Source organism: Macrobrachium nipponense, chromosome 7 (assembly GCF_015104395.2).
Source record: "Macrobrachium nipponense isolate FS-2020 chromosome 7, ASM1510439v2, whole genome shotgun sequence".
NCBI classification, from domain to species: domain Eukaryota; kingdom Metazoa; phylum Arthropoda; class Malacostraca; order Decapoda; family Palaemonidae; genus Macrobrachium; species Macrobrachium nipponense.
This window is the reverse complement of record NC_061109.1, coordinates 97121660-97141659: the sequence shown is the minus strand read 5'-3', so window position 1 is coordinate 97141659 and position 20000 is coordinate 97121660. Positions and strand designations below refer to the sequence as shown.

Here is a 20000-nt window from a genome sequence, read left to right as displayed (position 1 = left end):
AAATTTGTCAGCTATAAAAAAAAAAAGCTGACAGAGGCTTTACTAACAAATGTTCTTTTGCCAAATAAGAAGCTAAAAGAAACGGAACCAAAAATTCTCCCAAATTAAAGTGTTCCATTGCAGGACAGAAGGATTTCCTCCCAAGGAAAAATCTCCGCGACTTCCCGAGCTTTTCGAAAATGTAGCCGATTGCTCCGCGCCCGGATCTGGTTCCCAGATTGGTGGAAATCTACATTCTTTCAGGAATTAAATCTACATTCTCGCCGCGGTCTGATGAATTGGTCTTTGTTGTTTTTTTTATCAGTTGAAGGTAGAAATGTCCTACAAATGAGTTTTTCCTTTGTAAAGGTCGAAGGTTCAGCCGAGAGGGCAGATCCCCTTCCCTCGATAAAAAAAGAAAAAAAAAAAATGCAATGGACAATACACTTTTACATTGTTATGCATGTCTTTTTATTGTTGTAACTAAAGAGATCGACTTAATAAGTTTTTCGAAACTGAAATTGCATTCAACAAGGAAACCGAGAATTTTAAGAGTTGCACGTACTCAAGGAAACATTATCACTGAAAAGATCTGGGTGGGAGGAATCTAATGTCTTAGTTCAATCAATAATCACACTTCGAGTTTTGTTATGTTCAGCATCAATCCCCATAACTGCAAGATTAATATAGCTTTAAAATTAAATAAAAACGAATCGATGACAACTTTATGGATTTCGATAACAAAGAATGGAGAGAGAATATCAAATGAAACCAGTTTTTTAAACATTTAAAACCTTGCTTTCATACGGATATTTTAACAGGAATACAGTCTGAGTATCTTTTTATCTTAACTCCTGTAATTTATCCGGAAAACTGTGTTTGGAAATTCTATTGTATACTCGTCTGAAGTTGTTAGGATAAGAAAACACTTCATATTTAACAATAATTTGATTTTTGTTGTCGTATACGATATTAAATCTGGGCATTCATGAATATTACTTCTCATTCATAATATTACTGTGAAAATGATAATCATTGAAACAATAAACATTTTACTCTTAAATTAGATTTACGAATAAACCCGTGATTTTTCTCTCTCACGATAAGAAATGATGCTAGAAACACTGAAAATTCAGATATCATACACATGGGAAAAGTAAAAACTATCCTAATAATTTTTCAGATGGTGTCTATGTTTCATGTTGAATAAGTTTTTAAATCTGGAAAGTAAACTATCCTTTTTTTTTACGATTTTAAAACTGTCTTCAAATTCCTAACCTTTACCACATTCGTTCATTTAATTAAAAACATAGAAACGAAATTCAAGACATCCGATTTTATATCATGACATCCATTTCATCATGAAGACTAAAGCAACATTATAAATAAACTGAAACATTTTTATACTTTCTGAAATTTTTCCGGAAGACACACTGGTTGATTAATTAAACACGTGTACATCTCGACAAAGTCTTTAAAATTTCTTGTTTGATGAGAGAAAGATAATGCGTAAATCCTTTATGGGACAAACAATACAAAAATGATGTTTGTATTGATTAAAAAACTTCCTTGAATAAATACAAATGAAGTATACAGCAGTGGCAGAGATAAACTACAAAGAAATTTCTCCTAAACAAAACAGGATTTTATGCCTAAACCTAATTCTCCATTGTAAAAGCGGCATGGTTCTCATCTCGATTATATTTCTCTTCTGTCAAAAACCAAAACTGAAAAATCACGAAAAAAAAACAGACAGAGAAAAGACTATTACCAGCGAACATTCCCCATCACTCCTAGGAATAAAAAAAGATTTGAAAAAGAATATTCCACAAAAGCTCGAACAATTCAGAAAGTGATTCCACAAATGATTTCTTCGAAAAAGAGAAGAGAACAGACGAAAACAATACTCGACTTCTCTAATGAACACATCGTGTTTTCTGACCGACCTCCACAACTTCATTAGGGTCCTCTAAGCTCTCTCTCCCTCTCTCTGAGAAAAAGGTCTGTTTCCATCATTATAAAGCCATATTTTTCCTCTCTAAGTTATTACCTTTATTATTCAATACAAGCAAACACTCATATTGTATTATACTCTCTCTCTCTCTCTCTCTCTCTCTCTCTCTCTGGGTAAAAATAACTTTATTCGAAATTTACAAGTATTCATATGTAAAGAAGTTTTGCTCTGATGTCATATTTATCATTATTCAGCCAACTCTCTCTCTCTCTCTCTCTCTCTCTCTCTCTCTCTCTCTGGTAAAATCAGTACTATTAGAAATTTATAAGTATTCATATATAAAGAAGTTTTGCTCTGTTATTATCATCATTATATTCAGCAAACTATCTCTCTCTCTCTCTCTCTCTCTCTCTCTCTCTCTCTCTCTCTCTACTTCTATTCCTCTTTTAACATATATAACAAAAGAGGTTCCATTTCTTATGTAAAAGAGGACGCTAATGGAGTCGCAATCGTAAACGGCGAAAGAAACTCCCCACAAAGGCTATAGAAACGCCATAAACGCCAAAAATGGGAGACAAAAAGGGAAGACTTTTTAGTGGTAAAAGGTCAACAGAATTTTCTCTCCCCCTTTTTAGCCCTAAACCCCTCTTCACTCGATTTTGTATAGCGTTTTCTCTACGAAAGTAAAGAGACAATGGCGTCAAGAATGCAGGTGGCTATTCTGTTCTGTAAGCAAGTTATATTTCTAAAATGAAGTGAGGAGTATTGTTAACTAATAACGAATAAACTGTACACGTCTATATAAATTGTATATATATAAGTGTGTGTATATATATATGTATATATATACACACATATATAACTTCCAGAACACCGGACATTGGCAGAATACACAGCAAAGGGCATCAGAAGGACGTCTCCTTCTGGTGCCCTTTACTATATATATATATATATATATATATATATATATATATATATATATAATATATATATATATATATATATATATATATATATATATATATATATATATATATATATATATATATATATATATATATATGTGTGTGTGTGTGTGTGTGTGTGTGTGTGTACACGTGTGTGTATGTGTGTTTACTGTTACGGATTTGGTTACTAAATGCTTTTGAAGGAATTGTTTAAATTACAATCTTGCTTTAGGGGCACTCGAACACAACCAAATGCGTAATGAATTGTAACAAACATAGATTAATTACCGAATATATTGCATTTAAACAATAATGCAGGTCGCTATTGAAAAGCTAGTTGTAAAGGAGTTACTTATATTACTGTATTTACACAGTGAGCAATAGGACAATTGAAGGCTGGGATGCAAGTCTGCCTGGCAAATTAAGTGATGGAATTACAAAAAACAAGGATATCTAGGTTAGTGAGGAGATTTACATGGAATAAATGTTGACTGGTGTGCAAACCAGCAGGGCAATGGATAATTAAATTAACCTCATTACAGGATATTTACATCGTTTTCAAAATAGTATTCAAAATAATTATGAATTGCAAATGAAGAGCCTCGGGCGTAGATTGACAAATCTTGAAAGGAACCACAGGAGCAGATGGCTTGGTTACAACGGACTGAGGACTCTCCGATGCAAGAATAGCAAAGGCGGTGGTTGCAGAACAATGTGGGGTGCGAAACAACCTGGTTCTGGTTTATTCCAGTTGAACTTAATACATAAATGACCCTTTCAATAGCGGTAATTTATCACTATGGAGGGAAATTTAAAATTTATATCTTTGAAAGCAAAGAGTATTCTGTCTCTAACTTAATTCATTTATAGAACAATAAATCATTCAGTTATACGACAGGGAACACACAAATGCATAGTAGCGGGAGCTTAGGAGATTTACTTAGAGTGGAGAAAAAAGGAAATGGAAACAAGAAGTTTTATTCTTAGGGAAAGTATAATTGCACTCAGAGGTTTATATACAGACAAATACTGTGTTATCTTCCACTTTGCAACAAAAAGCGACGTTGAAATGTCCTTCCTCATCAATTGAATGGAGCTGCTTTAGCTTCCTTTGATACCAGTGGCTTCAGAGATGGAGAGTCGGTAACGTCTCCTTCCGGGAGAAACCAGGTGAACGTCTGTGCAGATCGGAGGTAAGCCGTAGACCTCTTGTTTGTCCTACATCCGCCATCCGCGAGAGCTCGGCGGAATATGTGTGCTGGAAGAGATCTGATACCAGTCAACAGCTCAGAGCAAGATTAGAGTTGTGAATCACCTTTATAACAAGGGGGCATCATATAGGCTAACTATCATTTGGATGTTCTTATCGTTTTAACTTGCGAGTACCTGAATTGACCTTTTCCTAAAGCACATTCAAAAACTCTCATCTTGTAGGGTGGTCCATAGTCCCATCCCTGGGTCCTGGTTGGTCTAACTATCTTATCCACAAGAATTCTTCCTTATGGATTCCTACAAGAGAGGTGGTGGCAGCTTTATATTTATAATAATATATATACTATATATGTATACAGTTTATTCGGTATTAGTTAACAATACTCTTCACTTTCTTTTAGAAGTAAAACTTGATTACAGAACACACACACGTGAGTATGTGCGTTTATGTATACAGTCAGCCACATAGTCACTCATACAAAATGTTATTGTAGTAAGAGAAGTATAGCCAGAAGCACTGTTAGCATGTCAACATTTATAATAAAAGAACCAGCGCTTGCATACTGAGTCCCGTCTTCTAGGCAAGAAAAAAGAAAACACTATAGTACAACTTTAAACATAAAAGGAACATAGTAAGCCATTATTTCAACTCTGAAGACATGAAAGGGAAGCCTTGAGGCCAAAGTAACGGGCATAAAAATATTGAGAGGAAAACTTAGGCTAATAAGTGGCAAGACAGTTGGGCTGTGAAATTAGACCCTGAAACAAATCACAAATATCAAAATACAAACAAAGGAAATTGAGAGGTCTTGTTATCTACTAGGACCGGCCACACACGTGCAGTTTTAACTGACAGTTACAGCTGTTCAGTTATAACTGTCAGTTGAAACTGCACGAGTGTGGGTATCTCAGTATCTCAGTTCATCAGTTCAACACAACTGAACAGTTAAACCGAGACAAATAAAATTTCAATATTTCCAACTGAAAAGATTAACTGAACTGAGCGTGTGTGGCGATTCAACTGTATAGTTCTCAGTTTAAAATATGTGTTTAGCGTGGAGTGCAGTTGGTCGAGCTGAAGGTGTCACGTAAACCAAACCAAGTGATTGTTGATTTCATCGCATTGTATCGATCTGAACCTTTGCCTGTGGCAAGTTAAAATTCAAGAATGTCATGACCGCGCAAAGAAAGATGCTGCCTATGGCAAATTAGCAAAGAAGTTGGAGGAACTTGAACCTGGTGCTACCAAGAAGTCTGTCTTAATGAAATCTCTGTTTACGGTTTATCTTTTTTTCTTTTTTTGTAGCATTACAAAGAGTACACCGAGAGCGGCAAGATCGTACTGCTCGGAATCCATTGTAAAAACTGAAGGATTGAACTGTACTTGTGTGTGCATCTCATTTAGTGGGTGTACTGATCAGACTGTTACGGGATGCTGAAATGCAAGAGCCGTGCCAGCACTAGACTGACTTAACTTACATAGATAGACAGTAATGATCGGGAGAGGTCACATGAAGTTGAAAATAAAATCTCATTTTAGACTCTTTTCACTGGAACAGAAGTAGTGAAACCACTGTTCTATTTATAATCAGTGATTCTAAAATCAATACAGAATATTTATTTTTAACTGAGAAAGGGTCTTCAAGTGTACGTACTACTGAATTTTAATTTTACATCTGAAACAGTTGGATCTGATAGCAGACCCTTCCTTGATATTCAAAAGCTCCCTGTATTTTTATTCTTTGACTTAAACAATGGTATTAGTTTATTACTGCCTTTACGTCTGTCTGTCTGTCTGTCTATTAATATATATATATATATATAATATATATATATATATATATATATATATATATATGTATATATATATAGATATGTAATGAGGTATTCCCTCATTATTCATTTGGTAAACGTGTAACTCGAGCGTCAAGGCAAACTAATACACACAGCCCCTCTCTCTCCCTCTCTCTCTCTCTCTCTCGGCAACTCCTTTCTCTCTCTCTCTAAGCGACCAACGGCTCACGGCCCCTCTCTCTCTCTCTCTCAGCAATCTCTCTCTCTCTCTCCACTCTAACAGGTAGTCAAAATGAGAGAGTTACATTACAAAAGATACATTTATTAACAATGAATAAATAATGAATCAATTCAGTTAAAACCCCAACAAAAATGTCTGAACAGTTATAGTCACACCAATCGTCTATATCCATCGGGGACTCCCTGTCCCCCCCATTGCCAGAACCGTCTGTTTCAAAGACACAGAACACATCCCGGTAAGTACACACACAAGTTTAACAATCAGAGATTAAAGATTGGATATCATTACAAAATGTCAAATAGATAACAAGCCAGTCTTCGGCTAAAGTAATTCAACTTGGCTAAAGTAATTCAACTCACCCATGCAGCCGGACTATTTCACACACTATCAAAAAACCACTTCGAAGAACACCACGGCATCTTGCCTTTCTCCCAAAGACGCCTCTATCAAAATCCCCCATAGACTTGGGTATTCAACATTATTAAAGGAAGAGGCGCACACGCACATACGAACGCACACTTCGTTAGCGCCTCACGATTACTGGCCGCATCCAGTTTCACAAAGGCACTTTAAGAAGAGTTAATAAACTATCGTACACTATAATTATACTGGACCAAAATTTTCTTAATTGATGACGACCTGCAATTTCTGCTGTACCTCTGAACTGCGTGACAATTCTAGTTAGCATTTTAAAACAATGGTTTTCGCTCTCTCTCGCTCTCTCTCTCTCTCTCTCTCTCTCTCTCTCTCTCTGATGCTACAGCCGCTGATTTCCATAGTTAGCGTGAATCAAGTATTATACCTACTCCCAAAGCATCCAAATCAGGCAAAATTCTATCAATATTAAAAATATTGCGGTTCCAATAGCCGCAATCCAAAAATATATATAAAAAATCAATAACATGAAAGGAAATGTTTTGTTTGAAAAATATATCCTTACTTTTATTCTGGCACTGAAGCAAACACAACAACAACATGGCGCTCAGTTTTTCCCGTGCTTGTGCACGCAGGTAATTTTAAATTGTACGCACACACACACATCCACACACAGATACATCTCTCTCTCTCTCTCTCTCTCTCTCTCTCTCTCTCTCTCCTCTCATATATATATATATATATATATATATATATATATATACATATATATATATTATATATATATATATAGATATAAATACATACGTATACACACACACACACACACACACACACACATATATATATATAATGATATATATATATAATATCATATGATATATATCGATACGAAAGTAAAAAGGCCATAGACGAAGCTGAAATTATCAATGTCTAATATTTTGAATATGATTGGCACTGAAACTGCTTAATACCTTATTGCGAAGTCAAATGAAGAAATCCTCCGTTTCATCACGAAGTTTTGACTCTTCGTTTAGGGAAAATGATTATGAGGTTACGAATTATCATAGACCATACACAGTTCATTTGTCGAAGTCCAATACACTGAAATTGAACCAAATTGCTCTAGAAATGACGTTTCTGCTCTTTGGCCTGAACTATATGAAATCTACATAACTCGTTAAAAATAATTATTCTAAAACAACGGCCAGACAATGGACTCATCAACTTCTCGAATTCGTGATACGTTGGATAAAACTTCCAGTGACATCTTTGAAACCAGAAACAATTTTCCTTATCGCAGGAAAGCTTCGAGCCTGGGATTAAAGAGCTACTAAGGAGGATAACTCTATAGAAACCAGATATTCCCATCAAAACTGAAATAGGCCCACACTTATTCGGGAAAATGTAATATGAAAGTTTTATTGCTATTGATAAAAATCTATCTATCTATCTATATATATATATATATATATATATATATATATATATATATATATATATATATATAATATATATATATCCATTCAGGAAATCGCAGACATCAGAAGGAAGAAACATTTATTTGAGACGTTTCGCACATACAATGTGCATCTTCAGTCCGTTGAGATAAAACCACATACATATTAATATTAAATAAAAGCAGGATTCTTAATATAGTAAAAAAATACAAGACTAAAATTAACTTAAAATTGACAAAACGGACTAAAAATTAAAGACAAAACGAAAAAGAAAAAAGTACAAATAAAAAACAAATACCAAGGCGCAACCAACCGTCAGTTGAGAAGGAAGGAGGTAGAATGACTAGACTTGGGCAAGAAGTTAAAACGTTGACTATGCCAGATAAAGCGGAGAAGATGAAACTCCACTATTCAATGAGGGAACAAGACGTTTAATAATGAATCTAGAGTGGTTAGGTAATCAGAGTCCTTAGCTGAGCCTAAAATAGAGATGTATTGTTTCTTCACCTCTACGTATCTTGCAATTGACTGTGTGATTTTTTATGTTTGAGTGTTCAAGCCTACTTAATTTTTGACCCGTCCTAAAACTAAAGCCCATGTGACTGCAGTATCTCATCTGCAGCAGCCTCCTAGTCGATCCAACATAAATACCCGGGACATCCCGGGCACGTAAATTTGTATACCACGTTAGATCGCATGAACTGCTGCAGACGATCTTTGAAGCAGAAAAAAGAGCCTATTTTGCTTGGGTTGTTAGATATGAGTTTTATATATAGACAGGGAATTTCACATTCAATAATTCTAGTTAGGTGTTGTGGAAATTTGTTATTGTATATATATGGTATGGAGGCATACATGTTTCTTTGGTACGTATATCATTGGAATGGGTGGTTTAAAATGCAAAGTTAAAAGTTTGTTAACAATATTAAAAAATACATCCTTTGGGTACGAGTTTCGTTGGAAGATATTAGATAAAAAATCCATTTCTTTATGAAAGATATCCCAGTTTGATGAATACTTTATTGCTCTATGAAATTCCTTGTCTAAATATAAAACTCATATCAAAACCCAAGCAAAATAGGCTCTTTTTTCTGCTTCAAAGATCGTCTGCAGCAGTTCATGCGATCTAACGTGGTAGCAATACAAATTTACGTGCCAGGGATGTCCCGGTATTATTTACGTTGGATCGACTAGGAGGCTGCTGCAGATGAGATAAAGCAGTCACATGGGCTTTACTTTTAGGCCGGGTCAAAAATTAAGTAGGCTTGAACACTCAAACATAAAAAATCACACAGTCAATTGCAAGATACGTATAGGTGAAGAAACAACACTTCTCTATTTTAGGCTCAGCTAAGGACTCTGATTACCTAACCACTCTAGAGTCATTATATATATTAAACGTCTTGTTCCCTCATTGAATAGTGGAGTTCCATCTTCTCCGCTTTATCTGGCATATTCAACGTTATAACTTCTTGCCCAAGTCTAGTCATTCTACCTCCTTCCTTCTCAACTAACGGTTGGTTGCGCCTTGGTATTTGTTTTTTATTTGTACTTTTTACTTTTTCGTTTTGTCTTTAATATTTATTCCTTTTTGTCAGTTTTAAGTTAATTTTTGTCTTGTATTTTTTTTTACTATATTAAGAATCCTAGTTTTATTTAATATGTATGTGTTTATATCACAAAAGACTGAAGATGCACATTGTATGTGCGAAACGTCGCAAATAAATGTATCTTCCTTCTGATGTGGTTGCCTGCGATTTCCTGAATGGATGTATGTCATATACCTGCATAGCCTATATAGTATATATATATATATATATATATATATATATATATATATATATATATATATATATATATATATTATATATATATATTGTTACATTTATTGACCGCCTCGTCTTCCCAGCAGTGTTTAATGTATTTTATTTCTAAAAGAGCAACCATATTCACCCAAATATCAGCTGATTTTAGGTGGGAACCCAAAGCACACCAGCCAGAGATAGGAATTTCCTGTTAGAAGGGGGGAAATAAAGACTTCTCAGCCTGAAGGACGTATCCCAAAGGGAAGGGTGCAGGTAGCCAGGTACTTATTAGGCCTACGTCTTAAGCTCCTTTTTCCTCTAAACCCTCTGCTGGCTGTATGTTCTGTTTCCAGGATGCGCTACTCTTGGGGGGTTAAGCTGAACCCATCCCCCATGAAACACACCTGCCTTCGACCTCAGTCTCCTCCAGTCGTGACCTCGGATGGATGTCCAGCCAGCCAGCCTTCCATTTTAGGCCTAACGAGGCGTTACTGGCGCGCCCAGAGCCCCAGACCTGAGACAAAGTCGACGCCGCATTTCTACAAAGGTCCACTGATCATGGCATCCAGGTACGTCTTGTGAAACAGTCATATTGCCAGTTCCGTATCTCCTAGTGTCGTATTTACTCCCCATTTTAAAAATTCAAACTTCTAACTCTCAAATGAACATCCCTTTGTTCCTCACTGCCTCGTGGCCGCATGCTTCCCTTGTGTGATCGTCCCAGACAAATGAAGTCATTGAATATTTCATTTAATGCTAAGAGTTCCTCCCCAGTGTGTTAGACAAAGTGAGTAACTGTAACTTGTGCAAGCACTCTGATTATTTTGTGTCTAATCTGGGATTTCTTCCAGATTTCCTGAGTCACGTGTCCAAGTCTTCCCGCCCGCAAGTGATGCTTTACCGCAAGACATATGAACAATTTTGAAAGCCAGCTTTTACGTGAACCGCATATTTAGCCAACAATCCATCCCCTTGTGAGAGATAATATTGGTCCCACATGGACAAGTTGCATTTACTCCCCAGGCTATTAGGCAGCCTCCTGTAAATAAATGTATGTAAAGTAATTAGCTGAGTTTTCTGGCGACCTCTTCTAGAGTAAATTAACACTATAAATCCTTTTAAGGTAAGTTCAATTAATTTATTCTGCATTTTCCCTCAACTATTTTCGTTTACGTATTTGAGCCCCTTCAGGCCAGGGCATAAAACGTAACAATATATATATATATATATATATATATATATATATATATATATATATATATATATATATATTAGGGAAATAATAATTTTAATGGAATGAAGGGGAAACACAGCTGGAGAGGAGATTATTTGAGCTGGAATTGCATGTCAAGGAAAAAACAAGAGCAAGTGTGCAACAAGACACATACAGCGGAGAAGAAAAAAGCAAGAGGAAAAGACAAGAAACTGATAACGGGGAAGGGGTGGGGAAGGTGAGCAAAAATGTTATGGAGAAGTTCTTTAGGGAAGTAAATGCATAGAGAAATATCGATCTCAGAATATATAAGAGCAAATAAAGACAGGCTGACTAAATTGAATGCAATCTTTGGCCCATGGGATGAGTGTTCTGAGTATTTGTTGACTTTGAAGACAGAAGAGCGGTACAGCTGAATGACGAAGGAAAAAAAGGGTTAGTGAAAGTTTGAGAATCGTTAGGGAAGTAGCTCTCCTGAATAAAAAAGTTTAGACTGCTGGAAATGAGGGGACTGCGGTACGATAGTGAACATAGTATGACTGACTGGCTGATCACGGTTGTATACATGGATGAAAAGACTCGTCCAAAGGAACAGGTTAGAGGAATGATTGCTCTAAAATGTGGTTGAAAATAAATGTGATACAGACAACTGCCAACATCATTACTTAGTAGACAATAGAATGTGTGTGGCGGAATGTTGAATGAGAAAAGTAAGAGGACAGAAGGCTTCATGGTGGAAAAAGCAGAAGAGGGCGTGTGCATCAAGTATTTGTATGAAAGGGTTAAGTGAGAAGCTTGAGCGTAAAGTGAAAAAGCTCTGTGGCATACTTGGACTTTGATCAAAGTTATGAAAGGATCGATAGATAGGCCATGTGGTGCGCCGGGAGAGAGAGAGAGAGAGAGAGAGAGAGAGAGGACGTATAGTATAGAAAATACAGTTGCCGATAGAAATAAATTTCTGACTCACACCGGGAACGAACCTCAGTCTCTCGAGCGACAAGCCCGGGCAGTGGCGATGGACATACCGAGGTCATAAAACAAGTGGAGCGCGGGGTCAAGTGTTCATTATCTCCATCATACCACACGGTGAAAAAGGTAATTCAAATGAAATGGCAGCGACTGGCTCTCTCATGGGTCAGGAAGTTGAATCAAATTCGCTGGTACGCTAGGCTTCAGAAGCCTGGCCGGGAAAAACCTCAGGTACTGAGTACTTAGGTTCTAACTGCTCTTAGAACCTTGATAGGTCCGTCGCTATCGCCCAGCTGGTCTGTCACTCGGGAGACCGAGGTTCGTTCCCGGTGTGAGTCAGAAATTTATTTACGTAAAACACGTAAATAAATAAATATATATATATATATATATATATATATATTATATATATATATATATATATATATATATATATATATATATATATATATATATGAACCAAGTTACAAGAGTCGTAATCAAGAGGAGGTTTAAGACTCCTTCGTTGAGACTACTGGCCCAAGTCCTTTATGTATTTATTCATTTCATCTCTTTACCTAATTTTGGCTCAAAGATCATTCGAGTAGCGACTTCCCACAGAGGAAGCGAAATTTTGGCATTCCCAAAAATTTTGCAGTATTTCGCGAAAACTTTGCAAAGTAAATGAAATTCCAAAGGAGATAAAAGGATCGATGCCCATTACAAAAGATTTGCTCTTTTTACAGAAATGTAGTCTACAAGAAATGGAAATTAACACCACAGCTAACTTAAGAAAAGGTGATTATGATTCTGTCAGAACTACGATATTCTGATGAATCTCTGGTATAATGTTAATAATGAAATGATTTGTCGCCTCTTGCATTATCCGAGTGACCTTAGATATAATGGCAATTAAAATGTTAAATGTTAATGAATGAAGGTTGGAGTTAGTTCCAGGAGGAAGAAATTCTTAATAATTTCGCTTAATTAACCAAACGGCATTCAGATGATCTTAGCCACAATGCCAAGTTTTTAATGCAAAAAGGCCTATTATGTACTTTTTTTTCAAACATGATAATAACCATGATATAAAAAAAATGTATATGAGGAACGTTCTCTCGGCTTATGTCAATTTCCATAATAATTTAAAGTAAGTCTCGAGGTTATTGACTAAGACATACGAAGTTATCGAACGCTTACAAAAAGGAAGCAATGTGTATGCATCTGTGCTCGTATATACCTAAGTATCCAAGCGTGGATAATTAAAAATATATGTTCAAACAATAACACTTTGGAATATCACTACGTATAACCCCGCATGACAGAAATTGTGGTATTATGTGACAAGTTTCCTTTGAATGATTTTTATTTGTTAATTTTCGTCTAAGTGATTCGCACTATATTAGTCTATTATTCCATCCTAGTATTACGTATGGCATACCAGGAAGTTTTCCAGATTCAGAAGCTGATTCCGGTTCTTGATTGACAGATGAAATAAGGCACCACTCTTTTTTTACTTTTTCTAAATACAAAATAGCCAAAAAGAACAAAAGGCAATATCGCCAAAACAACGCTGAAGTTTATCCAAACTCTACACGGATGGAGGAAATCTACGAGGTTGTCGTTACAAAGGTAACACTTGAGCCAAAAGCCGAATCACCTCAACAGAGCTCAGGAGAAAAGGGAATCTGGAGTCGTTTCCGACTGAGACAAATACTATTACTACTGCACTGGGGGAATTGCCCGATCTCTTCTAGACACAGAATGTTATCCTTACACAATCTATGGTTGCTTGCTACTGAAGAAATTGTTTTGACATTCAGACTTTCTTTGCTTGATAGTAACCAAACCGTGGCAAAGTAAATTAAGTGTCGCCATGTCTTTGGATTAATGAAAACTTAGTGTAAGGCAGACAAACAGAAAGAGAGAGAGAGAGAGAGAGAGAGAGAGAGAGAGAGAGAGAGAGAGAATACACAAGCGTGCAATCTGACATTATTAGGAAACCTGGGTTGCCACACCTCAGGGAGCCATTAATTCCTTTCCTCTTCCTTCTCTTTTTTGCCGGGAATGAAAGGAAGTCGATCCCAAGTGAATATACAAAGGGAGATGAATGATCTCTTTTGCCTTTGAAGTGACAGCCAAGAACTCCTCGCAAAAAATAAAAAAAGACTTTAACATTCTAACGAATATTCTGTAATTATTTTATGAAATATTTTTGAATTCAGTATTTTTGGTAGTTACTACGTAATTTTTAATGCGAGATTTTGTTTCCTTGTAAAACGCATGGTCGTAGATTTCAAGTGTAATTAAGTCGTATCTCAAATTACGGAAGAACTTACAGTTCGTTCACTGCGGCGACTTCTTTCAAGGTTGAGTCAAACTTTTAAACGTTTTCTTACAAATGAGACTCGAAATGAACGACTCAAACATACATGAAAAGTAAACTGATTTTTTTTCCCGTTTTCCATGGCAGTACATAAACTCCGGAGGGTATATAAAAATAACAATTATGTAAAAAATGAAATTATTATTTCTCTCCTCAGTCAGGAATGGTGGTGATTTTAGGCGAAGGAAAAACTGCAATAAAGCTCCAATATTTTTGGGGCCTTTCCTTGTTTTGAGAAACAGCAAATTAGGAAATTTGCATCTTATTTTTGATTTCCTGGTAAGCCTTGTATTTAATTTTCATAATAGTGGCGTTTCCTGCAGGAAGAATACGATTACTAATCAGCAAAATGACTTGAAATCCTACAGGGAAGTGGCTGAAGAATAATTCTGGAATTCAAAGATGATTTTATGCCGCAAATTCCTATTTTGAGAACAAATAAAAATGGGAAAAAGAAACCAACAACAAAAACCACGACAGAAAAAAAATCTCTGGTTTATAAAAGGAAAGTCATCGAAGACCTTCCAGAGAAGGAAGGCTGAATGAAAGGACACATGGAATTAAGGTATACGAGGCTTTTGGAGTTGGTTCTGGTCGCAATGGAAGCATATCCTTTTAAACGCGGAAAGAACCTCAACCAAGACTTTTCAGTAGTGAATAAGTCACATGATTAGCTCAGATAGGTATGTCAAATACTGTGTATTTCTTATATTCCCCTTCACAAATAATAGAATGATTAGCAGAATCATCCAAAATTGCCGTTTTCTTTTAAAAATAGTAGTTATTTTCTTACAATAACGAAAGGTCAGGTCACACAATGAACTTGTTCACTCGAGATATTTTACTAGGACATACAAGTAGACCTAACACAATTTACAGAATTCCTGGGAACATAGTCCATAAGATCAGGGTTGCATGCTAAAATTAAGTAGTATGCAAAAAGTACTTAATGAAAAAAAAATGGCTAAGATCAAATGCAAAAGAATCGTAAGTTTACGGGAAATAAGAAAATGGGCCACCCTTATTTCCGATTTCGTAGAATCAGAAATGGACTTTTGCCCACTGTAAATCTTACCAAATAAGACAATACGCTTCTGAACGTTTGGTGGATATTTTTTAATCATGTTACAAAAACCTGTAGAGCTTGGTTTAAATTTGTTCTTGTAACAATACAAAAATGGCAGAGATAGTTTAGTGGAATCTTCATGGATGTATGTACACCCAAAAGGCCGATAACCTGATAAGAGTCGTATAGAGGACGAATACCATTGTTTGGCACGTATGAACGGATTTCAGCTAAATTTGGTGAACGCCTTCACTGAAAACTCCTTCTAGGTTACAAAGGCTTTGTGGATCTCGATGATCCGGTGCGGTTTCGGGCCACAAATAATCAATCTGCTCCATAGTAACCAAAAACATGAATCATCTGGAGGGGGTCTCCCCGTGAAAGCTTTCACCAAACTCTTGAAAATCCGTAAATCTATTTCGAGATAATTATATATCTTTCCCCATTCAGAGAGATGGGGAAAAAACTCTCGCCCTCTTCTTACTTTGTTGGCAGAAGAACGTTTCTTAAGAGATCTAAGGAAGCGTAAATGATTTTTTTCCCGCCCTAATTGAAATGCGTTTGACCTTTGATTTTCTGTCATTTAAATTCTCAGTTGTAACATTTTTAATTTTCTGCCCTGCAGTAATTATACTCTATATCTTTCATTTTCTGTTAATAATTTCTCATTACTATAATCGTTTTATTTTTACATAACAATAAATATAATTTCCACCTCTAATTTTGTCTTTAGTAAAGTTTCGTTTAAATTTAATATTCCCCTACAATTTCCCTGTTATATTTTAAGTTTCACACTTCACGTATTCAGTTCCTCTACCGGTTTCTTTTGAACCCTTCTTTTCTTAAAAACTTGCTGTTCTTCTCAGCATCATCCACATTCACAATTTGTTTGTAATCTTCTCATGTTCTCGAAACCTATTAATACACACTCGGTACGGTTGTTGGCTGCTTAGTTCTCAGGATTCATCCACATTCGGCCCTTTGATCTTCTCCGGGTCATAAGACAATTCCGGTCTTTCCAAAAGAATTTTTTAAATAGTTATTAACTCACTGTAACAGTTCTCTGCATCACGTTAACTTCTCCGTTTCGATCACCACAAGCATTTAATCAGTCATGCTTAAAAGTATGCTTATCAATCTCGAAACGTACAGTTTTTTATGCCCATAACAATGAGTGTATTTTTTTTCTTTCAGTCGTTCTTAGCAAGTATCTTTTACCTTTTAAACTATCCTTTATAAACACTTTATTATAGTTCATAAACGTAGGTTCTGGCTAACTTCCATTCGTTGAAAAATAAAGTGACATTCTCATCTCAGCACTTTGTTCTTTTTTAAAACTGCAACCGAAAACCATTTCTTCACTAAGAAAAAAAAATCAGCCTTTTAATCTTCTTAATCACGTATAGTTGAAGCCATTCCTTCCTCTCTGACCATCTCGCTTTCCCACCTTCCATAGAATCGAGCAACAGCCAGTAACGAGTAAACTTGTGGAATGAGATTGCAACTGGTAGGAACTTTGGCTTGGTTGGGTGTCATTAAAGACACTTCCAGCGTTTCGAATCACCCCCTGGGGCGACGGGGGACGGCCGTGTTCTTCGCTATCTAATTAGCAATGAAAAGACCAAAGGACTGGTGTTCAACAGCACATGATGACCGTCATTATCGACAGGAATGTTCGATATTGGGTGTCCTGTCGTTGCTTTTCCCGCGGAGTTTCGGTCTAATGAAAAATTGAAATAAAAACCTACACAGAAAAATATATAGATAAAAAACACAAATGCCAGGATGACAGGATGGTCCGAATCATTTTCAGGTAGAAAATTTGCTGAAGCTTTTTCTTTTCCTTGCGAAATTAAAGTCACCATGTCTCTGATCAACACACCTACCAGAAAGACAAAAGACAGCACACGCATAAATTTGCATCTAATGACTATATTTTGACGTTATCTAATTGCTATATCAACGATGAGACCAGCCTATAAGATATTCCAAAGGTGGATCTTCATCTCCCCTCTATCTTTTAATTCTTAGACATCCCGGATATCAAGACATTTCCGTTACATCACATATTCCTCCTCCGCATCTAACTAGATCTTTCTCGGTTATCCTCTCATTCTAGAAATTTACTCATAATACATAATTTTCACCAACCATCTTTCTCCGTTCTCTCACTTTGCCAAAGCCTTCAAATCAAAGCTTCGTCAGATCTATATTCTCACCCTTTCAACTTTCTTGCTCAATATGTAATATCAAAGGCAAGACATTTCAAAAATTAAAGTTTAGTCTTCCATCCTCATCCAGCACCCACACTTCACCCCAGTGTATGGAAGACGGCGCATCATCTACTAGGTGTAAGTTCTTCAAAATCTTTTGCAAAGGTTCTGCTGCCTTACTCACTTTACCTATTTTGTAAATTAAATACCTACCTGAATCAACCACAACCCTTTTGCATTGGGTAAAACTGTGTCATTTGGGAACATCAACCACTATATACTCCATTCAGGACCACCTTCAGTATACCATAAACCTATTCCTAATCTACATTACTGTCAATTCCCTGACTTCTCTAATCATGCCACACATACAAGTATTAATCACGAGGAGCCAGTTTTACCCAACACAAGTCACTGACCCGTCTACGTATTCTAATAAGAGCTCAGAATTTCTCACTAAATTACCCTCTACCCCATACATCATCACAACCCTGAAAATTGCGTCTCTGGACTTTATCGAAACTTCTGTAAGTTCGTATGAGGTGAATGCAACGTTCCCTTTGCTCTCAAACGCCTGAAACAACAGTTTTGAATTAAGGAAAATAAATAGAAACCATTTCCACACCGTCTTTCTTGTCTAAAACAACACAACTATTTCACTATTAAAACTTTAGTCCTGACTTACTTTCTCGATACCAACCCTTACACCAATTGAGGTATACTAAGTAATTACATACTCTATTGTTTTCACCCTTCACCTTAAGCCGAGAAAAATTAATAGTTTAAAATTTTTATATAAATATATATATAAATATATACACACATGCATATATAACATAAAGAATAATTTCATCTGAGGTTGAAATATCCTTGTGCGTTATTCGTTTTGATTTAATTCAAGGGTCACACCTCTCGGTAGAGCAAGCAATTCACGTAATATAACGATGTTTTTTTGCCTACTCGACTGACTCGGATATCCACTTCATTTTTTTCATTTCTTCACACAATACTCTCGTTAAATGGTTCCTTTAAGCTCGTTTTTATTAAGAGTAGACCAACTTGTAACAATTATCATCGTCTAAATTTAGATGAAACCTATTCCCGCCATCAGCAGCGGTTCTCTGTCTGATGGAATGAATGGTACCTTTAAACTGGGTCACGATGACTATATTCACCGACTGCAGAGCACGGTTGGATTTTCCCGTAGACAACGAAATGAGTGAGCACAGTCAGGATTTTAGTCATTCCGAAGTCTGGGGCATACTACAATAACTGACACATAGATAAAAGAAGGGTAAATGCTTCAGGTGGGAGTGGATGAATCTTTAGGCTCAAGGCCTACAGGCAAACGGATTCACATCAATTCCAGTTTCATACGATATAATGAGTTTGAGACGGATGACGTGGCACTAGAATTACAGTAATTACAAATTGCTATTAAAAGTCCCTGATCCAACTTGACAGGCTTAGGCAGAGTTTCTATAATTGCTAAATTGTTGTGCTCCAATGCGTTCTTCATTATTGGCTTTAATTTAACTCATTCTGCAGGGAAAGCCCCCACGAGAAATCTCAAAAGTGCTTTCATTTGAATTTTGAGAATTAGGCCATAAAGTAAAGCTCTGCGGCACGTTCAGCCATTTACTGCTCAAACCATTTGGGCAGCAAGATGGATGAAAAGAAATGGGAACGAACGTCAAGTACAAGGCAAATCAGTGGGTGCAACTAGGGGCCGCAGTAAGCAACCTTTAGTAATGGTTACAGGTTGACCAGGTATGCTGCAATGGCGGGGCCTACCCCCCTACGGAGGGCTAAAAATTGGGGCTCAATTAGAACTCATTAAAAGTGACAAACAGCAGCGAAATATACCACCAGGAACAACTTGGAAGCGGCACTTTTCGAGCACATTTCATCATTTTTCAAAGCAACTTTAAACTAAGCATATTCTACAGTAACTTTTATGACGTATGGCTTACCCTAGTCTGCATGTTGGTTGATTTATCCGGGAGGAGGAACACCCTGACATAGGAGTCGACGGCCACGTGGGGATCTGGTCCCACGAGATCCTTCCCTTCCACCACTAGGACCTCTAGGTCGGCCGTGTCACTGCAAAAGGGAAATTAATGACGCTAACGACAAAGTTTGGCAAATATTATCACTGGAAGTCTACACATACATAATCAATGTATTCACACACAACATACACACAAATACCCTCATTTATATATATATTATATATATATATATATATATATATATATATATATATATATATATATATATAGTATGTGTGTAAATACATACATACATACACACACACACACACACACACACACACACACACACATATATATATATATAATATATATATATATATATATATTATATATATATTATATATAATATATTA

General features: G+C 36.2%; 1 protein-coding gene across 1 annotated transcript in view; it reads right to left on the bottom strand.

The window, feature by feature from the left end:
- The window catches only part of LOC135217691 (serine-rich adhesin for platelets-like), a 486754-nt gene that overhangs the window by 18934 nt on the left and 447820 nt on the right, over nucleotides 1-20000 (bottom strand). The window contains exon 7 of the mRNA XM_064253667.1: nucleotides 19567-19696. Within this exon, the coding sequence (XP_064109737.1) occupies nucleotides 19567-19696 (130 nt within the window). The remainder of the gene's footprint in view (nucleotides 1-19566; nucleotides 19697-20000) is intronic.